This window comes from Phalacrocorax aristotelis, chromosome 3 (genome assembly GCF_949628215.1).
Source record: "Phalacrocorax aristotelis chromosome 3, bGulAri2.1, whole genome shotgun sequence".
Taxonomy (NCBI): Eukaryota; Metazoa; Chordata; class Aves; order Suliformes; family Phalacrocoracidae; genus Phalacrocorax; species Phalacrocorax aristotelis.
Genome location: NC_134278.1, coordinates 38,972,470 through 38,992,218, shown reverse-complemented (window position 1 = coordinate 38,992,218; position 19,749 = coordinate 38,972,470). Strand labels below are relative to the sequence as shown.

Below are 19,749 nucleotides of genomic sequence, written 5' to 3'. Positions count from 1 at the left end.
TGTTCTCACTCAGGAAATTCAAAGGATCTAACTGAGCATAGGGTCTTTGGATGGCTCCAGTGCTTTAGGAATTGCTGTAGTCAGCTGCCTTTGGCATCCCTCTATCTTGTTAACCTGCTTCTGGTCTGATTCTTTGGAGATCAGTACTTTTTTGCAGGTAGTTGAATGCCTTGGGACAGGTGATGAACCAAGGACAGAGTTTTTAGTTAAGGATCAGAGGATAGGCCAGCACTGGTGACGTTGTAGTGGTGTCTGCTGCAGACTACCTGCTCAAGAAGAGGCAGTAAAGGAAGCCTTTTTTTATGCAGCTGGAGAAGGCTTCACTATCACAGGCTTCGGCACTCATGGGCAACTTTACCCACCATAGTATGTGCTGGAAGAGCAAGGTGACTGGGTGCAGGTAATCCAGGGGACTTCTGGAATGTAAGAGAGAATCTCTTGATGCGGGTGATGAAGATGTTCCAGAGTGAGTTCAGTGGAGGGCCATCAGGATGGTCACTGGTGCACATGACACATGAGGAGAGGCTGAGAACTGGGTCCATTCATCTTTAAGAAGAGAAGGCAAAAGGGAGGCCTTGGAGGTGTCTAAACTACATCACTGGAGGATACAGAGAAGACTAGCCAGGTTCTTCTTGGAGGTGCGCAGTCATAGGAAAAAAGGCAATGTGGGTGGGAAATTCCAGTTAAATGCTGGAACTCTCTTATTTTTACAATGTGGATGGTCAGATGTGACAACAGGCTCCCCAGGGAGGTGGTGAAATCTCTTCTCCTGGAGGTATCAAGGCAAATCTCTGGGCAACCTGATTTGATGAGACCAACTTTGAGCAGGGTGTTGGGCTGGCTGACCTTCCAATCTAAATTACCTATGACACATCTGCTTCAAGAACAGACATTGGAGAGCTGAGGGCAGATCTCTGATCCCAGTGCGTTTGTCCAGTTTCAGAGTTAGAATCTGTGAGCATGTGACTTGCTGTGCAGTAGGATTTGGGTGATAAGGACTTCTTGATGTCATAACCCTGAGGCAGGCCTAAGAAACACAGGGAAGCTCACATAGGCTTTTGAAATGCTCTTTACTTTAGACTGCAGAAAGCACAGGCTGCTCTGCTTCCCGCTTCTGCTTCCCTGGCTCCAGCCGTTGCCCTTGGTCAGTAGCGTCTGAAGGGACCAGTTTAAGTTACAGTCTAAGTGGTTTTGGTCATTGCCTGCAATCTGGCAAGCTTCAGCCTAAGGATGTAATTTATGAGGTGTTTCTGATCAGGTTGTGTTCTCCTGGACCTGTAGTGCATGGTCGGGTTTGCTGTCCTCTCCCAGCTGTGTCTGGGGCCAATGTATTTGTTCATATAGGCCAGGCGTTCCACAACTACAGCCTGTCTGCTGGTGGTACAGCAAGTTGGTGGCCTGGTGCCCAGGACCTGGTGATGGCACACTACTCTCATTTCCCCGCTGAGGGTTTTGGGTTGAATACAATTAGCTACTGCTAACTTGCTTCTCTTCTAAAATATGCCAATGTGTAAATAAGTCTGATGCTTGCACTGAGTGTGTGTGTATACATTTTTCCTATTCTTTCAACGTTAGTGAGGCGTTTGGTGTTTAGTCTTTGTTCTCTGAGAAAACAAAGTTTTTGGGGAGAGCATCTGAGATCTCAGTGTAACATTTGATACAATCGATGCTTGCAATTTGAGTACAACTTCTGTATGTTTAGCTCTAGCCTGTCTCGTAGTTAAATGTCTGGCAGATGCTTAACTTCATAGCTGGGAAATGTGCTGTTGTCACTGTACGATGTCTGTGTAACATGCTGTAACTGATATACCCTGCAATCATGGAAAGCAGTTTGGATAAAAAAGTGGTTAGAAAATCTTCAGGATTTTCTTTATTTTGCCATTTCTAAAAAGCTGACTTCCCTACTGAACTGGTAACTAAAGAAAGCTGAAGAAAGAAGAGGAAGAAAGGAATTAGTTGGCTGCTTAAACAACAGTGGTACAAACTGTCTCAGTAAAAAGACAGTAGCGATAAGGTTTTAATGGAAATAGGTGATCCTTTCTAAATTGGTAAGTTGTATTTGGTACTTAATTTCAACAACGTGGCTGTAGGGGTAGCATGCTTAACTTTTTCAGGTTTCACCCGTCTGAAAAGATCTGTATTTACTTTGGATGAGAACAGGACTTAGAACGGTCTGTACAAATTGGAGAAAATGATCTAAAGGAGAAACTTCAAATGAGTAAATGTTCAAGCTTCTGACCATAGGCAGCAATGATCAGCTGGACAAATAAGGACAGTAGACTGTAAGGCAGGATGTTCCCTGAAAAGAAACTAAAGGCAGTGGTAGAGCACCTGCTTGTCACTGTCTTGTGCTCAGCTGTGGCAAAATAATATGCCTCCTACTCTGATATAGGGGAAAAACATATAGCCTGCAGGTTGTGCGGAGTGCTCTTCCCGCAGTATTTGCGTAGCAGCAGGTGGAGCACTGAGCTCAGATGTGATCCTTTCTATGCAAGGGCATCTGGGAAAGAACGAGGCTGAGAGACTGAAAATGTAGTATAGAGGTCTTGGCCATCACTTTCAAGAAGAGATTGAATAAGATGAATGGCTTGTAGACTAAAGAGAATTAAGAAGGTGTTATATGTCTGCTCTCATTTTGACGGAGTCTTTGCATATTTAATCAGTTTCCAGAGTCTGTAGATAATACAAATAAGCTTAAATTGCAAGGGAGATCAAATTACGTAGTGGTCAAGGGAGGGATTTTAAGAATAGTTAAGTATGGGCATGCATTGCTTGTAGACTAGAGAATCTCCATGAGTAGGGTTTATTTATATAAATATAGGGTTTACAATATATACATATGTGTATATATATATATATGCATTAACTGTAATCATGGAGATTCTCCAGCCTACAAGCAGCTCACTTGTGGATGCTATTGATCCTGCCTTGGCATGGGAGTGGGGAGGGGTAGCAGCTTGAAGACATCTTGACAAGGGAGACCAGGGTGTTTTAAGATGGTGAGAGAGGCTAAACTGGATTAGTAAACACTGCTGTCTGAACTGAGATTCCAAAGTAGTTGATGGGTGATCATATGCTTTTCTTAAGTTAGTCTTCTGTTCCTCTTTTTTCTGAACTAATTCGTGTTTGTTGTATTCTGCTTGTAAGATTACCAACCTAGAACTATAGGGTATAGGGTGTAGTACTGGAAGAATTGGGTTCTCTACTCCATTGGCCTACCTCTGCAGAAATCTAAATAACAAACATTAAAGTTTTTGCTGGTGACTTTCACAAAAGCTTAAATTCCCTGGGTCATACCTGGCATATCAAGGGTGCTTGTGTAGTACTGAGTTATTTACAATGACCTAGTAAGAATTGTCTCTATTATTTTGCCTTCTATAGATTGAGCTTTTGTTAGACACAGTCCAACAAGACTGACTCTAATGTCTGCACCTCTCTTATGTGGCTTTTTCAAGGCTTTGGAGGTTCTTTTATTGCTCCCTCTCCATCACCATCCCCAGTCACTCCAGCTCAAACCAGCTTACTACAGCCTAACTTTGATGCGGCTTTTGGGACAACAGCTCCAACGACTGGCAGTTCATTTGATGCATCAGGTGAGCCACAGGGTTTCTTCCTGTGAATTTTCTAGTGAGTTTTATGTGTTAGATAAGTTAATGGCACCATATTTAGGCTCTGAGTACAAGTAACATCAGTGATTTCCCTGTTCCTTCTCTACTGGAAAAACTCAGGGTGCTGTTCAGGCTGGTGTGTGCCCAAGAGCATTCTGTACCCATTTTTTTTTTATTCTACCATGTCAGTAAAAAACAAACTAGTGTAAACATCATCCTTGCATGTGCTTGATTGCCTGAATCAGGGGTTACGCAAGGAAAACACTGTTCTGTAAATAAAGTATATAGGCAAGTTGTCTTGCTGCTGCTGCTGAAGCTGTTCTTGAGCTTGCATGGCACCTGAATTTACACAAAATGGAGACTGAGGTTGTGTTCTTTGCCTGACAATAAGCTTAAACTTTCATCACTGCTATCATTCTGTTTGTATCTCTTCCATTCTATATTTTCCATGCTGGGTCCTTGCTACAAACTTAAAATTGGTGAGTTCTGCAACTGTACAAGAAAAAAAGATTGAAGTAGTACTGCTGCTTGGTATTTTGGTTGCTTGCCAGTGCACATGCTACCCCTTCGTGTTGACTTAACATTAGCATGTACCTCAAATACAGATTAGAAGATAGAATGCTGGCATGAGATGTACCAGGCGGTTTGACTTCAAGGGATCTAAAAAATGGAGTTCTCAGTTAGATGACTGTACTAAGGCTATGTCAGTGTGGTTGGTCCTTCTGATCTCATAGTTGTTAGTAGGTTTTCCTGACTCCCTGCTGCTTGCAGGTGAACAGTAACATCTTGAGACTTTCAATCCTGTTGCTGTAAGATGTCATGGTATAAGACTGCCTTTGCCACAGTAATTCTGATTGGTGTTTGCTGCAAGATGTTTATTTTTAAAGCCTTTAAATGAATATCTCCTGACAAATGTCTGTGCATCCAACATCTCTTTAAGAATGGCTGTAAGAAGTAGTGTAATGTGGAAGTGTTGCTCTATCTACGTAGATTCAATTCTCCAGTTAAAGTCCTTTTAGGCTTGTCCTGTCATATTAGTTCTCATTGGTATAGCTCTTTCAGGATTACTGTACATTCAGTGTATAGTAAAATGAAATGCATGCCCTCGTTGGCATTACTTTTAATGTCAAACTGTGTTTTGGTAAGACTTGTGATGTGGTTGTCTGTGCTATATTTGTTGGAGCAACAGTGAAGTTGCAGATAGTGTATTTCTTACCACAGTGGCTGTTTCTAACCCACTTTCCTTTCACTTCCAGTGTTTGATGGCCTAGGTGATCTTCTTATGCCAACTATGGTTCCTTCTGGTCAGTCTATAGCACCTTCAGCCACAGCAACAGTCACTGCTTCAGCCGCAAGCAAAGGCCTTGGAAGTGATCTTGATTCGTCTCTTGCAAACTTAGTAGGCAGTAAGTGACAAATGTTTGTTTTAAGTGGTGTGGCATACAACTATGTTACTGTTTTGTGGAGCTAAATACCTGCCTAATTTAGCTCACTTTTTTCAGTGTCCTCCTGTTCCTCTGAGGGGATGAGGGAAGCTATGGGCAGGTATAAGGCCTGATTCAGATAGCTGGTAGTCTGGGGTTGTAACTCATCCTTCTTTGTGTCCAGGTTCTGAGTCAAGGAATGGGATCTGTTTGGTAGGTGTGATTTGTAGCACGTGAACGTCCCAGGTACATTCAGAGGCACATCACTCTTAACGGTGGAAAGGTGAAAATTGTCCAAAGCATCTGATAGCACTGTGGAATTTAAGCAGAAAAGCTGGTGGACACAAATAGCTAACTTCTTGCTTAATGAGAGGAAGAGTAGCAGTGGGGTGAGACATGCACAACAGCCAAGAGCAGACCTTCTCTCAGACAGTGAACTTTCCAAAACATGTTCTTGAAATGCTAAACTGAAAAAAGGTCTCTTTCCTCTAGCAGGAAAAGGGCTAGAGGCCCACCTAGGCAAAGGTATACTACTACTGCTAAAGTTGTACTTTGGAGGATTGTATAAATGAAATACTCTGCTAGGATATGTAAAAATACCACAGCAAAGCTATAACTGATCTTATGACGCATACTCTTCTTTTGGGTGTCAGGGGAAACTACCATGGTTAAAGTCAGCAGGACTTTTAATCACTTGGAACCTCTTCTGCAAGTCATTTGGTATATCCAAGTTTGGGGGAAGAAATCAAACTTAGCAATTCGTGACCTACAGAACTTGTAGTGATCATGTGAAAAGAGTCTTCTTTGAAACTTAGCTTAAAACTTCTTCCAAAAAGTAATTAAGGACACTGCTTGGAGTTCCTGTGTATGACAGAGCAGATAAAACAGTGCAAAACTTCCAGGTGACATTCAGATTTTTGTGTATAAAAATGGCTTTTTATCTCAGTATGTATAGTAAGGAACAGAAACTAGTGTTGTCACTCATGGTAAACAGTTTTGATGCTCTTAAGTGACTTAGCGTTTTATAGGCCTAAATATATTGTTAGTTTGAATTGTTCATGGATCAAAAGTGGCTTCCTTGAGTATAAGACATCCGTACTGTTCCTCAAGAGTTTGTCCTGAAGAAAAGGGTAGATATGGCCAGTCCTCTGATGCTTTATAAATGAAGACATCCAAAACTTTGTACCAGCCCATGTGCAATGAAGTCTGAGCTGTTAATTAGACATGCTTTAATTTAATAAACACATGACACTTTTTCCCCCCCCTCTTCTTTTCATTACAATTTTCAGATCTTGGAATTTCTGGTACCACTTCAAAAAAGTAAGTTCAACTATGTTCTTTTAAAAAAAGAAAAATTTCAAATCTATAGTATAGTCTTGCATGTATTTCAATGTTTATGAAGAATCACTGAATTGGTCATGTGCCCCTACCCCTCCAAAAATCAGTTCAGAAAAATTCTGGAAAAAATATTATGTTCTGTACAGGTTTACTGAAAAATTAAGGTTAATTGTTCCTGACAGAGATTTTAAATTTGCTGGCTTTAGTCTGACTCTCTAAAAAAAAAAAACTGTAACTCACTGTCTTCATTTCAGACAGCTGATTTCTAAACAATTTAAATGAATTAATAGTCCAGATAAACTGTATAGCTGTCCTCAGTAATCTAGGCTAATATGTAATAGTTTTGTTATCTTTTTACAGACACTGGATGTGCTTTCGTGTAGGCATTGGAATACTTGTAAAATAGAAAAGAAGTTCATTCCATGCAGTGAAAAGCTGCTTTTTGCAAGATGAAATATTTACAGAGTTGCATTTATTTTTGAATGTCTCTTCTTAATCTGATTGCTTACTTCTGTGCTGAGTCTTCCTCTGTATGCAAGACCAGTTTATGATGTGTGTACTTCAAAACGTGCTGTGCCTCTGTGGAGATGATGGGAGGGATATGTATAAACACATCATGAGGTTTATCCCCCAAAATTAACTTCCTTCAATCTACCCCATCCAAATAGTCTAGTATATTCTGGATAGAGCAGCCTCTAACAAAACCTGGTTTTGCAACAGCCCTTTACTTTATGAAATGATTTGTTTCTCTTGTATCTATCAACTTTTTTCAGAACTGAGTGCTTTCCTCCTTCAGCTGTCTGAGCAAGATCTCCAGCAATGAAATGATCTTTCAAAGACTTCTAACAGGCGGCTGTACTGCCTGGTCCCAGTAGAATAGGCAGTAGCAGTCCCTCTTCCTACTTTGCAAGGGTATATGCAATACTACATTACCTTTGGTCAATACTAAGTAATACTCCTCTTTAATTCTGACCACAAAGGCCATATTCGTGCAACTGACTTCAGTATAGAGTGTGCTGGTGTCTGCTGCTAACAACTGTGGAAACTGAGTGGCACTAAAAGCGTACCTTTCTGTTGATAACTTAAACTGCATATACCACAAACTAATGTAGCCGCAAGCCTAATGTTAATGTATACTGCAATTGGTTTTAATTTTCACTGTGAGGGTATGTAAATAATAGCTCTGTGTCTCTCCCTCTCTATTAGGGGAGACCTTCAGTGGAACGCTGGAGAGAAAAAGTTAACAGGAGGAGCCAACTGGCAACCAAAAGTAGCACCTGCAACATGGTCAACTGGTGGTGTCCCAAGTGGTCCATTGGTAAGTGGTTAATCCGTCGCTACCATGGTGTTGAAACCTCAGTATTTTATGAGACTACACAAGCATATGTGTAGGCACTGCACCTGTCTACTTTAGCTAAAAGTTTTTGCTTCTATATAAAAGACCAAATTTAGAGCTGATGTAAATAAATCACTGAGTTCAGGACAATGAAAATACGCTAGCATATGTATCAAGATGTTACTCTACACGTACACTTGCTACCTGTGGATGTTTCCAAGTGTGTGGTTAGCCGTACAGGTCTTGCCAGTACAAGGCCCAGGTTGCTTGCCCAAAAGACAATGGTATTGATCCAAAGGAAGGAGAGAAAATAAATAGGTTTTTCTCAAGCTTTCCTGAATGAAGTAGGTCAAAAGTCTACAAAGTGTTCATACTGATCAGGTGATTGATGTTAGATTAGAAGTGGGAAGCTTGCCTAGCAGTGTAAAGCAGTCTGTTGGAAAAGTTAAGATTGCCCAGTAAAAATGTATCATAAGGCACAAACTTTGAGAGAAGAGAGTTGAATTGACCTAAAAATCTAAATTTGGCACAAGAGCAACTTGATCATGAGTAAGCTACGAGAGTAATCGGAAGAGGGGTCATACCACATCTCATCAAAGTTGCCCAGGGCATAAAACAGCATCTATGTGGAAAAAAGTTGGGTTGGGAAGGGAAGGGAAGGACTGTCAAGGGGGAGCACGACCGGATGTTACTGTGACTCTAAGCATGTTCCAGCTTGTCCCTTAACCTTATGGCAGATACAACAATTCCCTGAACTTGGTACTGCATTGAATGTATTAGTTGTAACGTCAACTTTTTTTCTTAATAGAAGGGCTGGGCAATACTGTACAGTGTAAGTGAATTTTTTTTTCATCTCTTATTAAACTTACTAAACATGAAGATACTAACAGCACCTACCTCACTTGCGCTACAGTTATTACCACTGGCTTAAAACTACCTAGAAGCTACCTAACATGGCTGCTCTTGGACTGTCTGTCCAGTGAACTCTTCTCAGGCAATGTGTTGAATAGGGTAGTAGTGATTAACCATTTCTGTGCTATAAGCTTGAAAATAATGGCTTTGGACTGTCTTTGCTTTACTTGGATATGAACTATCTGACTTGTACTACCTGAAATTTCTAACTTTTGTAACATCAGCCTGATCTTGTAGTAGTTTTACTATCTGATAAGTAACTAGCCTTTCTGGAAAGCTGTGTGGTTTTGATAGCATTTCATGAAACATGGGTGGTATATATATTTATTTCTTCAAAATCATGCACGTAGGTATTTCTTGAAACCAAAGAAAACCAGACCTGCAGGAAAAATAGATATGGAGACCAAAATGAAGCTTTTTTCACGTCACTGTTGAACCAATTAAGTTTTGGTCACTTCTTCCCTTCCTTGTGACCTTTTACCTTCTGGATTAAAATCATCAGGATTTCAAAAAATCCTGTTCCCTTGAGCGCTCCCTGCGCTTTGAGGCAAAAGCAGATTCAGTTTGCATGGCTGTTTTCTTGGCAACTGCCTAACTGGATTTTGAGCTACAATATGTTCCTGTGGCTGCAGTCAGATCACAGCATCTGATGTCATTAATCTATGTCTGTCTTTTCCTCGCTTTCCATACCTGAATGTCCAGATGTTGGTTTTAGTTTGGGGAGAGATGTTCTCCTAGTGCAGTATAGGTTTTAAATTAAATGCTCCCCAAAAAACTTACAGACTGGAAAAGAGGTTAATAATTATTAGCCAGAAACTGTAGGGTGTTTGCTGATTAGTGAATTTGGAACAAGTTATCTTGACATGTCTTCCAGTTTCTGAAGAAACTGGATATTTTAGTCTGGAAGCAAGGATCAAGCAAGGGCACTAAATGCAGCATTCACAGAAGTGGACTGTTCAGTGAGTAATTCCAACATATCTCCAGAGACGCACTGTCCTTTGAACTGAAAGAGTGGTAGCTGCTCTCCAAGCACAGTGGGATATAACTGGCCGACAGTAGGCGGTAAGGATGTGGAGGCTCAGGCATGACCCTACAGCTTCTGTAATAGCTTGAGAAATTGTGCCAATATACTTAGGCCATACGATAGCAGTAATGAGGTTCCTAAAAATCCTACTACCATTTTCAAATCCCTTTCTTGAATCCTTCCTGCCGCTCTTCAGAGTTGTTAATAATTTGGATTGTATATACTTCTGCAAAAGGAGAGACCTGGATGCTTTCAAGGCCCTAAGGAGACTCTATGCATGGGAAGTTACAGACAAGGGAACCAAAAGGGATGATGTGTAGGTTATGCTAGGGGAGTGGCCTTGTTCAAAGATGCTGTTGTGCTGTGTATGCAGTCAGACTACTAAACTATCAGTTCTCTCTTCCTGAATCCTAGTGAAAGGTCACCTTTATTTTCTTGTGTTATTTGAATGAAAATTGTAACAAATTAAACATATGAATGAAAAGCATAACAAAATACACTGAACTCTCCTTAGTAAAGTATGTAATGGTTGTGATTGTGGCTTACGTGTGTGAACTTTATTCTTTAACTTAAATGAATCTCACTGCATAAAAATGCAATATTTTTTAAAATTGGAAACTAATTATAGCAGTTATTTTCCTTAGCTTTACAATCTGCTTAAGCTTTTACTAAAATACAGTGCTACACCAAATGTAATGTCATCTATCAATTATGAAATTATGATGCTTTATTATACTATGTAGAAGGAGGAGGAGAATACATGTTTTCTTGGGCCTATTTTGAGTTCTGTTCAGTAAATGGACTCTGTTCATTAAGAGAATGGAGTCTGTCACCCTTGCTTTCTTGGGAAAAGCAAGCTGAGCATCAGCGTAGGGACTCATTCAACTCTTTCATTCTTTGAAGCATTGTGGTTTGGAAGTTAGGCATTATCTGCTACACAGCAGTCCTACTTCTCAGAACAACGCTGAGAATTCTGGAGACTCCCCACAGTTTCCAGATAGTTGATGTTAGAGATTCTTCCATTTTTTAATTTTTTTTTTTTTTTTTGAATTCTGTAGACGGGAGCTGTGCCTTCAGCAAGTGCTGTTCCTGCCACAGGAGGTACTCCACCTGTCCCGCAGCCAGGAGCAGCATTTGGGATGGTGAGTCTCTTTTGTTACGCTGCTCTCCTTTCTCCTCCCAGAACTCGACTCACACTGCACTAATTTACAGCCCCCAGCAGGCACAGGCGTACCCATGATGCCCCAGCAGCCAGTTATGTACGGGCAGCCTATGATGAGGCCACCGTTTGGAGCTGCCACTGGCCCTGGTGTACAGGTAAGTGTCACTGATAGATGAGTGTTTAATTGCTCTCCATTTCTCTAGAAAGTAGCTTGTGTGTATGCATTATTTCAGTTCTAGCTGTAGGACTGTAGAAGAGTTTTCTTACAGTATCAGCTGCCTGATTTAGAATCATAGTATTATTTAGGTTGGAAAAGACCCTTAAGATCATAGAGTCAACGACCTGACACTGCCAAGTCCACCACTAAACAATGTCCCTAAGTGCCATATCTACATGTCTTTTAAATATCTCCAGGGATGGTGACTTCAACCACATCCCAGGGCAGCCTGGTCCAATGCTTGACAACCCTTTCAATGAAGAAATTTTTCCTAATACCAATCTAAACCTCCCCTGATGCAGCTTGAGGCCATTTCCTCTTGTCCTACTGCTTGCTATATGGAAGAAGAGACCAGCCCCTACCTCACTACAACCTCCTCTCAGGTAGTTGTAGAGAGCAATAAGGTCTCCCCTCAACCTCCTTTCCTCCAGACTAAACAACCCCAATTCCCTCAACCTCTCCTCAGAAGACCTGCTCTCCAGACCCTTCACCAGCTTTGTTGCCCTCCTTTGGACACACTCCAGCACCTCAATATCTTTCTTGTAGTGAGGGGCCCAAAACTGCACACAGTACTCGAGGTGCGGCCTCACCAGTGCCGAGTACAGGGGCACAATCACCTCCCTGCTCCTGCTGGCTGCACTATTCCTGATACAAGCCAGGATGCCATTGGCCGCCTTGGCCACCTGGGCACACTGCTGGATCATATTGAGCTGGCTGTTGACCAACACCTCCAGGTCCTTTTCTGCCAGGCAGCTCTCCAGCCACTCTTCCCCAGGCCTTTAGTGTTGCATGGGGTGGTTGTGACCCAAGTGCAGGACCCAGCACTTGGCCTTGTTGAATCTTATGCAGTTGGCCTCAGCCCATTGATCCAGCCTGTCCAGATCCCTCTGTAGGGCCTTCCTACCCTCAAGCAGATCAACACTGCCGCACAACTTGGTGTCATCTGCAAACTTACTGAGCGTGCACTCAATCCCCTTGTCCAGATCATTGATAGATATTAAACAGAACTGGACCCAAAACTGAGCCCTGGGGAACACCACCTGTGACCGGCTGCCAACTGGATTTAGCTCCCTTCGCCACAACTCTTTGGGCCCAGCCATCCAGCCGTTTATTTTACCCAGCAAAGAGTACGTCTGTCCAAGCCAACCATTGACTTACATGAACTGTCTTGATTTTTTTCGATTCCCTGTACAAGACAATGGTACAGGTTTGAAAAGTCTCCTACAGCTAACTACATCCAAGGTCTGGTGTTGGGGGAGATTTGAGTAAAGCTCAAAGTGGAACTCATAGGCATTTCTGTACCGTTCAGAGCTTGTCATTTACTAGAGTTGCATTCTGCATCTTCCCTCCCAGCTCACCAAGAGGATTCTTCAGAAAACTGACCTTCTGCTTACGAACAAGCTAAGGTCTCAAGTTCTTGGATGACAGCTGTTTCTCAGTAAAAAACAGGTTTATCTGGTTTAGACTGGTAGCTTGCTGGGTTTCTGTAGGTGCAAAACACTCAGGTTCCCTGAGTAAGGTGGAGGCAGGGGAAAATAAGGTCAGGATGGGAGAATCACTTGGCTCCATAGCAAAAAGGGTTGCATGGAACTCGAAAAACTGACACTTTCTGTGGAATAATTGATTACTTTTATACCTACCGGAGGAGGTATAATATAGTCGCATCTCTGGTACTCTTTGGGTCCTTATCTACACTACCAATGTAGAACAACCTGTACTTAAATGCCAGCCACTGGGATTTTCAGATGTACTCTGCAGCGCCCACTCTGCTTATTCTGCACCTTGGTGTTTAACATCTAACAATCGCTTAACTTCTGTCTGGGTTGATGATCCTAATACCATTCTGTCTTGTGGGGAGAGGAGTGATCTGAAGCTGCACTGATTAGAATGTGCAGTTTCTGTAGCAGTGTCCATTAAACCAGCCAAACATTGTTAGCCCTGTGGTAAGGGTGGAGTCTAAACAATGCTTGAGCAAAATGGCAACACGCTGAACTCAAAGAAAATTTAGAACTTTGTATGCTTGCAGTGTGCTTGTGTGGGACCAGCTGTATCTACCTAATGGTTGTGTATCTTTGTCTGCTTTGGTTTTTTTTCTGCCTTCCTGGCCGGCATCTGTTAGCTTTCGCCAAGCCCAACTCCTGCTACTCAGAGTCCCAAGAAACCTCCAACAAAGGACCCATTAGCGGATCTTAACATCAAGGATTTCTTGTAAACAATAAGGTATTCTGTGGCTGCCTGCCTAAGCATGTTACGCTGTGGTACGTGTCTGGCACACAGACGTTGATTAGGCTGGTAGAATGAACATGACTGTTAAAATTGTAGTTGCGGACGTAGGTAGAAACGTGAATGGATAGTGTGGGGGTTTAAGCAGAAACTTGAATTCTCTGTCCACGCTCTTTAATTTTAATCTAATTAATTTAATTAATTTTAATTTTAAATTTTAACCTGAAAGCTTGACTTTTGGCTACTTTTTTTGCTAAAAGTGACTGCCAGGAAAAGTTATCTTCAATCTATAACTTCAATTTTTTTGCCTTGTTTCCATTCAGTCCAAGGGCTCATGTGTTTTGGTGTTGGTGGGTGGTTTTTTTCATTCCCTTCCCCCTGAAATTAATACTAAAACAAATAGAATCATAACAGGGTACAAGTACTGGGGGCAAAACAGTGCTGAAGAGGCTTGTTCCAGTCCTGTGGGTGTGGAAATAGGTTTGGTATCATAGGTGTGAAGGGATCAAAAGAGGAAAAACTTCAGTGTCCTGATCATCAAGGGAAGGTTGTCTGTATCACTTAACTGCTGCTAACTAATGTTCTTCCCCACCATATGATTTTTCAAGTCACTGCTTTTCCGAATGCTAAAGGCATAGGGTCCTGAGCAGGGCTGTGTAGAGCAACAGTGTGGAAGAACAGAGGAGTAAATAAGAAAAACATAGAAGTAAAAAAAATAGTACAGAATGGAAGGAAAAAAGGCAAAAATATTACTGACAGGGTTTTGGAGAAAGATGTGGAAGAGGGCCAAGTGGAAACATCAGATCGAATTGAACACTTAAGCCAATTAAAAAATAATAATGTAGAAGTACAGTAGACATTTTGTAACTAAGACTAGAATAATTTGCCAGGTGAGGAGAGGACAATCATTCCATATCTTCAAAGCCTCCTTCAGAAGTCCCTTTTCTTTCTACCTAGAGCTTTATTCTAAGACTTGTTCTAAGCCCCCTCTGCACTGGAGCTAGCAGCAGCGGATGGGATCCGGCTGCCCTCAGCAGACACCACCCAGTCCCACTTCTCCCTTCTGCAAATTCGAGCCCCGGGGAAGTGTAACTGGTGCTTGGTGGAGATGGCCAGGAGTGGAGATGCACCATTTATTGCTAGGACTCACTGCTTTTGGCTTGGGTTTGTAGTAGACAGATTCATAACGGTCTGTGGTGAGACTGCTGCTTCACAAAAACCTGGTAACAACTCCTTTGAGGGGTGAACAAAGGAGCAGATTTGGTGCTTTCTCTAGAACGTGCTTTATCTAACTCATTATTCTGGTTCTCACCTAATACTTTTCTCTTTTCACAGCTGCAGTTTTTCTGACTGGATGATAAAAACGTGCGTTTGGAGTCTACAAACAGATGCTCAGAGTCTCAAAGTGAGCCACCAGTACCAAACCCAGCGCTTACTCAGACTTTCTCTTCCTCCTGAAACGTGTAGCACAGCTGTGAAAGTGAACATTAGGAATGTGTACTACCTTAGCTGTTATCCCTACTCTCGAAATTTGTGTACTTGGGTTATTTGTGTTTTACAATTTAAACAATGGATGTATGTTTCTGATGCCTTCTAGTGCTTTTCTGAACCTATCCCACGGGGGCAGATTATGCAGCTGTTGTTTGGTGAGCCATTTGGAGCGATGTCTGTGGTTTTTGAAGGTTTCAATGTATATAACTTTTTGAGGACACCTAAAATTTCCCTAAGACTCGATTTCTCCTTTATCTGTTACAAAACATAGTGTGATAATACCAGATAGTAAGGAAAATACTTATGAAATTGTGTGGAATACATTTTTTTTTTTTTTTTTCCAGTCACAGGAATCTCAATTGTTGTGAAAAAATGTTTTATTTTTGTGGCACTGTATATGTTAAGATAATTTAAAGTAATATAAAGATAAACTTCCATAACAAATACCTTTTCGATGATTTACCAAGAATGAAAAATCACATCTGAATACCATATTTATTGCTGGTTTTTTAAAAAATCTATTTTAATTATTTAAGTTTCTGCATTTAAAATTGGCATATTTATCAGTTCTTGCTAAATGCACTGAAAATAAGTAAAGGGTCAGTTTCTCTCCATGTAGCTGGAAAAAGCAACCATAGTTCTGCTGGCATTAAGGGATTTAAAATACGAGAGCACTCTTTGGTATATCTGTAGTCAAAACATTACAAGTGATGTCGCTCATCTCTGTTCAGTTCTTACGTACATCTCTTAATTTAGTGCTTACCTGTGTATGCCTTAGGCTAGTGTGTTCTCCATTGCCCCGAATGCGCTGTGAGTAGCTTTTGTACTATTGGTGATTAGATTTAATTCTGATCCAGAGATCCATGCCCTTTACTGTACATACTGTGTTTCTTTAATTTTTATTTGTTCTCATACTGTTTCTGCTGATGGCTTGGCGTAAGATCTTGACTCTTCAATGAGGTCACTGTTGATCAGTGTTACAAGTGGCTTGGCAGTTCTCTGTAAAGGCATATCGGGTTGGAAAGATATTCACTTAAAGTCTTACAAATGAACTATTTAATCAATGTATGGTACCATTAAAAGTGGTTGTATCTGAATTTGCTGTGGGGATAACATACACAGTAATGGGAAAGTTCTATAAAAAGCTAATTTCAAAATGGCTCTTCTTTGTATTTCAGTTTAAAAAACAAAACAAAACAAAAAAAAAAAACCCAGTGCATGTGTGCCCCCTGAGATGCAATAAACACCTTGATCAAAGTAAATATCTTGTTGCCAGTTTCATAGTCATTGAGATGTTGCACACAATAATACGCTTTGAGAGGGGAAAAATGCGTATAGGCCCTGACACTGATTGCTGAGTCTGCACATGGTAATGGCTTTTGCTGATCTTTAAGCAGTACAGGAGAGATCCATACGAAGCCAGACTGAGCACAAAGCCACTCACAAAGAGGGGAGAGGGAGAGAATTCTCTAGTTCGATCTGCAACACCTCAGGAGGCTTCAGTAAAGCTCTTCATCTCCTGAAACTAGAATAATATTGGAACTGTGAAAGTTCGTAGTGCTGGTCCTGATTTCTTTCCTGTGAGGTGTTATTCAGTGGCTTCTTGAGAGCTGGCACAGCTGTGGTGCTACAGGAATTGCTTGTGCTATGGTTCGTCTTATGGCAGGATGAAAGGAGGAGAAAACGTTTCATACAGTTTAGTACATTAAAGTCTCTCTGGTATGAGGTGACTAACTAGAGACCTTGATTTAGTAACAAAATGAAGTGATGAAGCAGTACTGAGTGCCAAGGGCTGCTTCGAAGTACATCATAAACAACAAAACACTGAAATTACTTGATTATGCTCTGGTAAGGTTTGAATCTTGAATTGGATTTCCAAGACATTTCCAAGTTGTGCAACCAGTAGTGTCATTGCTTCAGAGGTTTTTTTAGTTATTCATTTGGGGTTTTTTTTCTTGCTATTATATTGGTATTCTGAATTTATCAGGTTTGGCCTTGGAAGAATTTTATTTTATACTTCAGCCTTAGGATGTTAAGTCAGGGTGTTCTGGATTAGAAACCTGTAAGGCTCAGCAAATAGTGAGAAAACACAGCTATTTGAGGATGAACACCTGAACAAGGTCAGTAACTGCACCCCTAGAAGGGCTTACCATGGTTTTGTCCATCCTTCCCACGTGCTGTGTGTTGCCAAATACAGGGAGCTCTCAACTTACCACCGTGTTGTGCACGTCCTCTCAGAGTAAGGACAGCATTTTCAGAGGACAGTTATAACCAATCCTGTAAATATATTCAGACCAGTTCATTAGTGTCTCATTCAAATTAAGATGATGAATTTCTACTCACTGAATTGCAAATGAGTATTTGCAATGTTACGTTTCCAGGGGCCAAACCTCAGCGTGAGGGCTCTTCCTGCGCCAGGTGCACGACCCTGCCATGCAATAATGCTTTTCTGCATCAGCTTCGTCCGTGTCCACAACCCTTGGTCCTTGTTCTTGTTAGTCTTCTATATATGTCACGGCCAAAAGCTCTGTGCAAGCCTGCAGTGTGTAAGGCATTTGATATCCTGGGAGAAAATAGAAGCCTAGACAGAAAGCAGACTTGGTGGAAGAGCAAGAAGCAGCTTGCACCCTGTGGGAAGTAAACCCCATGTATTTCCCTGGTATGCTGAGTAAGGCTAAACAGAAGCGAGTCTTGTTCTCCCCATCACAAAGAAGTTGTGATGATCCTATAGGTCTTTTCCAACCTTAATGATTCTATAAAATCTGGCTTGCAAGGAAAACAAGTGGTTGTCTCCTGGCTTGTAGACAAGAACATGTTCTTGTTATCATCTGAGTTTCATCATCCAGGCACGAACGCATCTGTGTCCTGCTATGACTAACCGCTTCTCAATACAAGCTATAGGGAAGAGTGGGTGGGGAGGAGGGGCTCCCATCTGTGGGAGGAAGAAACTGTCTTCTTCGTCTGCATTTTTCATGAGAGGAGGAGAAGTTTCAGTCAGCCGATATGTCCCTTACCCAAGCTCTTGCTGTTCTGTGTGCTGGCTTCTTTAGACACTGGAACTTCTGGCCACATGAGAGGTAGCCCCCCACCCCCCACTGCCCCCTGAGACCTTGGGTGCCTTAAGGAGTGGTAAATACCTGGAGAACATGAACTCAGCTTACTGTAGAGGTTTGAACAAAAAAAAACCAACTTGTCCCTCAGAACTGACTAATTTTTTGACTGTTTGGGGTTAGCAGTGTCTCCTGCTCCTCTTTTCCATTCGTCATTAATTTGAATTGGCTTTATTTGAGATTTTTAGCTGTGCTTTATAGTGCGTGCCTTTCAAAATGTACTGTACCTTGAGTTGAAGGTGTCTGGACTGATGCTGGTGTTTCCCCAGGTGAAAGCCTGGATGGTGAGGACAAAATTGTTGCTGTCTTCTAAGACCCTGGGGACCACCTTAGCATTTCAGGCTGCTTTCCAAATCAAGCTGCTACCCAAGCTTCCTTTCTTAAGATTAAGTAAGGCAACTGCAAAGGCTAGAGACTTGCCTTAAAAACCAAGCAGGAAAGTCTACAGCAAAAACTGTAGTTTGAGGGGAGGCGGAGAAGATTGCTTTGTAAAGGAATTTGATACTTTGGTTAAAATGAGGTGCTACTTACTGAGGGGTGACAGCATCTAGTTCATTAAATGACCAGTAGCACAGCTGACATTTTGTCTTTTTGGCATGAATCTTTGCTCCTGCCCCCTTTTCCCCATCTCTCGCTCCAGAATAAGAGCTGCCTGCTCAGGCAACTTATTCTGCATGGGGAAAAAAACTCCCAATAACTCTTAATGCCTAGAAAAGCCAACTGAAACTTCATGTGGTAGAAGTAGTGGCAGTGACACAAAGATGACACACTGAGTTAGTGATCCTGCTCTTCTAGAACATGAAATATGTCAAATTTTATTAAAAGAGAAAAACCTTTCTTTTTCTACGTATATTGCTAGTGCTGTGAGCAATGTGGGAAGTGGCAGACGCTGACTGGTAATGAGGGGACGAAATAAGAATTTCAGAGATGAGATTACAGAAGGAGAGAGCCTAGATGTATTTCAAAGCAGACAGCACTGCCATTTTTTCGGTTCCAGATTTTGGCTCCTAAAGCTTTACCACCTCTTCCCTTTCCCTTAATTAAACTCTGCAAATGATGTGGGTAGTAAAAGCCTGATGCTTCTTCTGTTGCCCAAGAGATCTCTGAATGCAATTATAGGTGTAAGAACAGTTGCCATTGGGAGTTAGCGAAGGTGGCAGAGCAGAAGCAGAAACTGAAGCAAGCGAAGAAACTTGCGTGTGGGTGTGACACACACTGCAGGGACTAAGGAGAGCAAATCTTTTCCCTGGTGGTGTAGGGGAACCCATGAAGGGTCTGATGAACATCTGCCCTGCAGCAACGCTGGGAAGCACCTACATCCAAATGTTCAAGGCTGAACATGGTGAAGTTGGACCCATATTTTTGAAATATAGTTTAGTATGATGGAAGAGATTTGTCAGTTTACCTCAATCTCATAAATACCTGAAGTAGCCATCTTTTTTGAAGGTCTTGACAAAGCACTAACCCACTCCCTTGGAGGCAGAGATTTCATACATTGAAGGCACATGCTACATGACGCTATGGTAAAGGTGCAAAGATCCAAGGAACTGTGATCTCACATGAGAAGGAAAGCTGAGTCAATCTTTCAGAGTTAAACTTGTAGCTGGGAGACAGGTTAGTTGTTATAAATTATAACTCTGTAGAAGCTGGTAGGATCTCTGTCACATGGGGTAGGAGGAATCCTCCCTTGCCCTCTTAAGAACAACAGGTTGCTCCTTCCCATGGCCCTTGTCTGTTCTTTTGCCCACCCAGGCCTGGAAAGAGGCCGCCTGTGTGGGAGTAGGGACAGTATTGCGCTAAGGAGGGGAAAGAGGAGTGGGCTAGGATGGATGCACAAGGGAATGCTGTGGGGGATAGAATGTGTGTTCTTTGGGCTGCAGGTTGTCTGTAATTGAGAGGGGAGG

At 41.8% G+C, this 19,749-nt stretch overlaps 1 protein-coding gene across 10 annotated transcripts in view; it reads left to right on the top strand.

Annotated features, from left to right (window-relative positions):
- SNAP91 (synaptosome associated protein 91) overlaps nt 1-15,997 on the top strand; it is a 71,857-nt gene extending 55,860 nt beyond the window's left edge. For 4 of the 10 annotated variants that reach the window (XM_075087197.1, XM_075087189.1, XM_075087190.1 and 1 more), the window contains 8 exons: nt 3,456-3,593; nt 4,865-5,014; nt 6,322-6,352; nt 7,577-7,688; nt 10,701-10,784; nt 10,855-10,959; nt 13,141-13,241; nt 14,580-15,997. In XM_075087197.1, the coding sequence (XP_074943298.1) occupies nt 3,456-3,593; nt 4,865-5,014; nt 6,322-6,352; nt 7,577-7,688; nt 10,701-10,784; nt 10,855-10,959; nt 13,141-13,233 (713 nt within the window). In that variant the 3' untranslated portion in view covers nt 13,234-13,241; nt 14,580-15,997. Of the gene's footprint in view, nt 1-3,455; nt 3,594-4,864; nt 5,015-6,321; nt 6,353-7,576; nt 7,689-8,514; nt 8,539-10,700; nt 10,785-10,854; nt 10,960-13,140; nt 13,242-14,579 lie in introns of all 10 variants that reach the window. The other 6 variants (XM_075087192.1, XM_075087195.1, XM_075087191.1 and 3 more) reach the window with 3 other exon arrangements.
- Nucleotides 15,998-19,749: the final 3,752 nt, after the last annotated feature.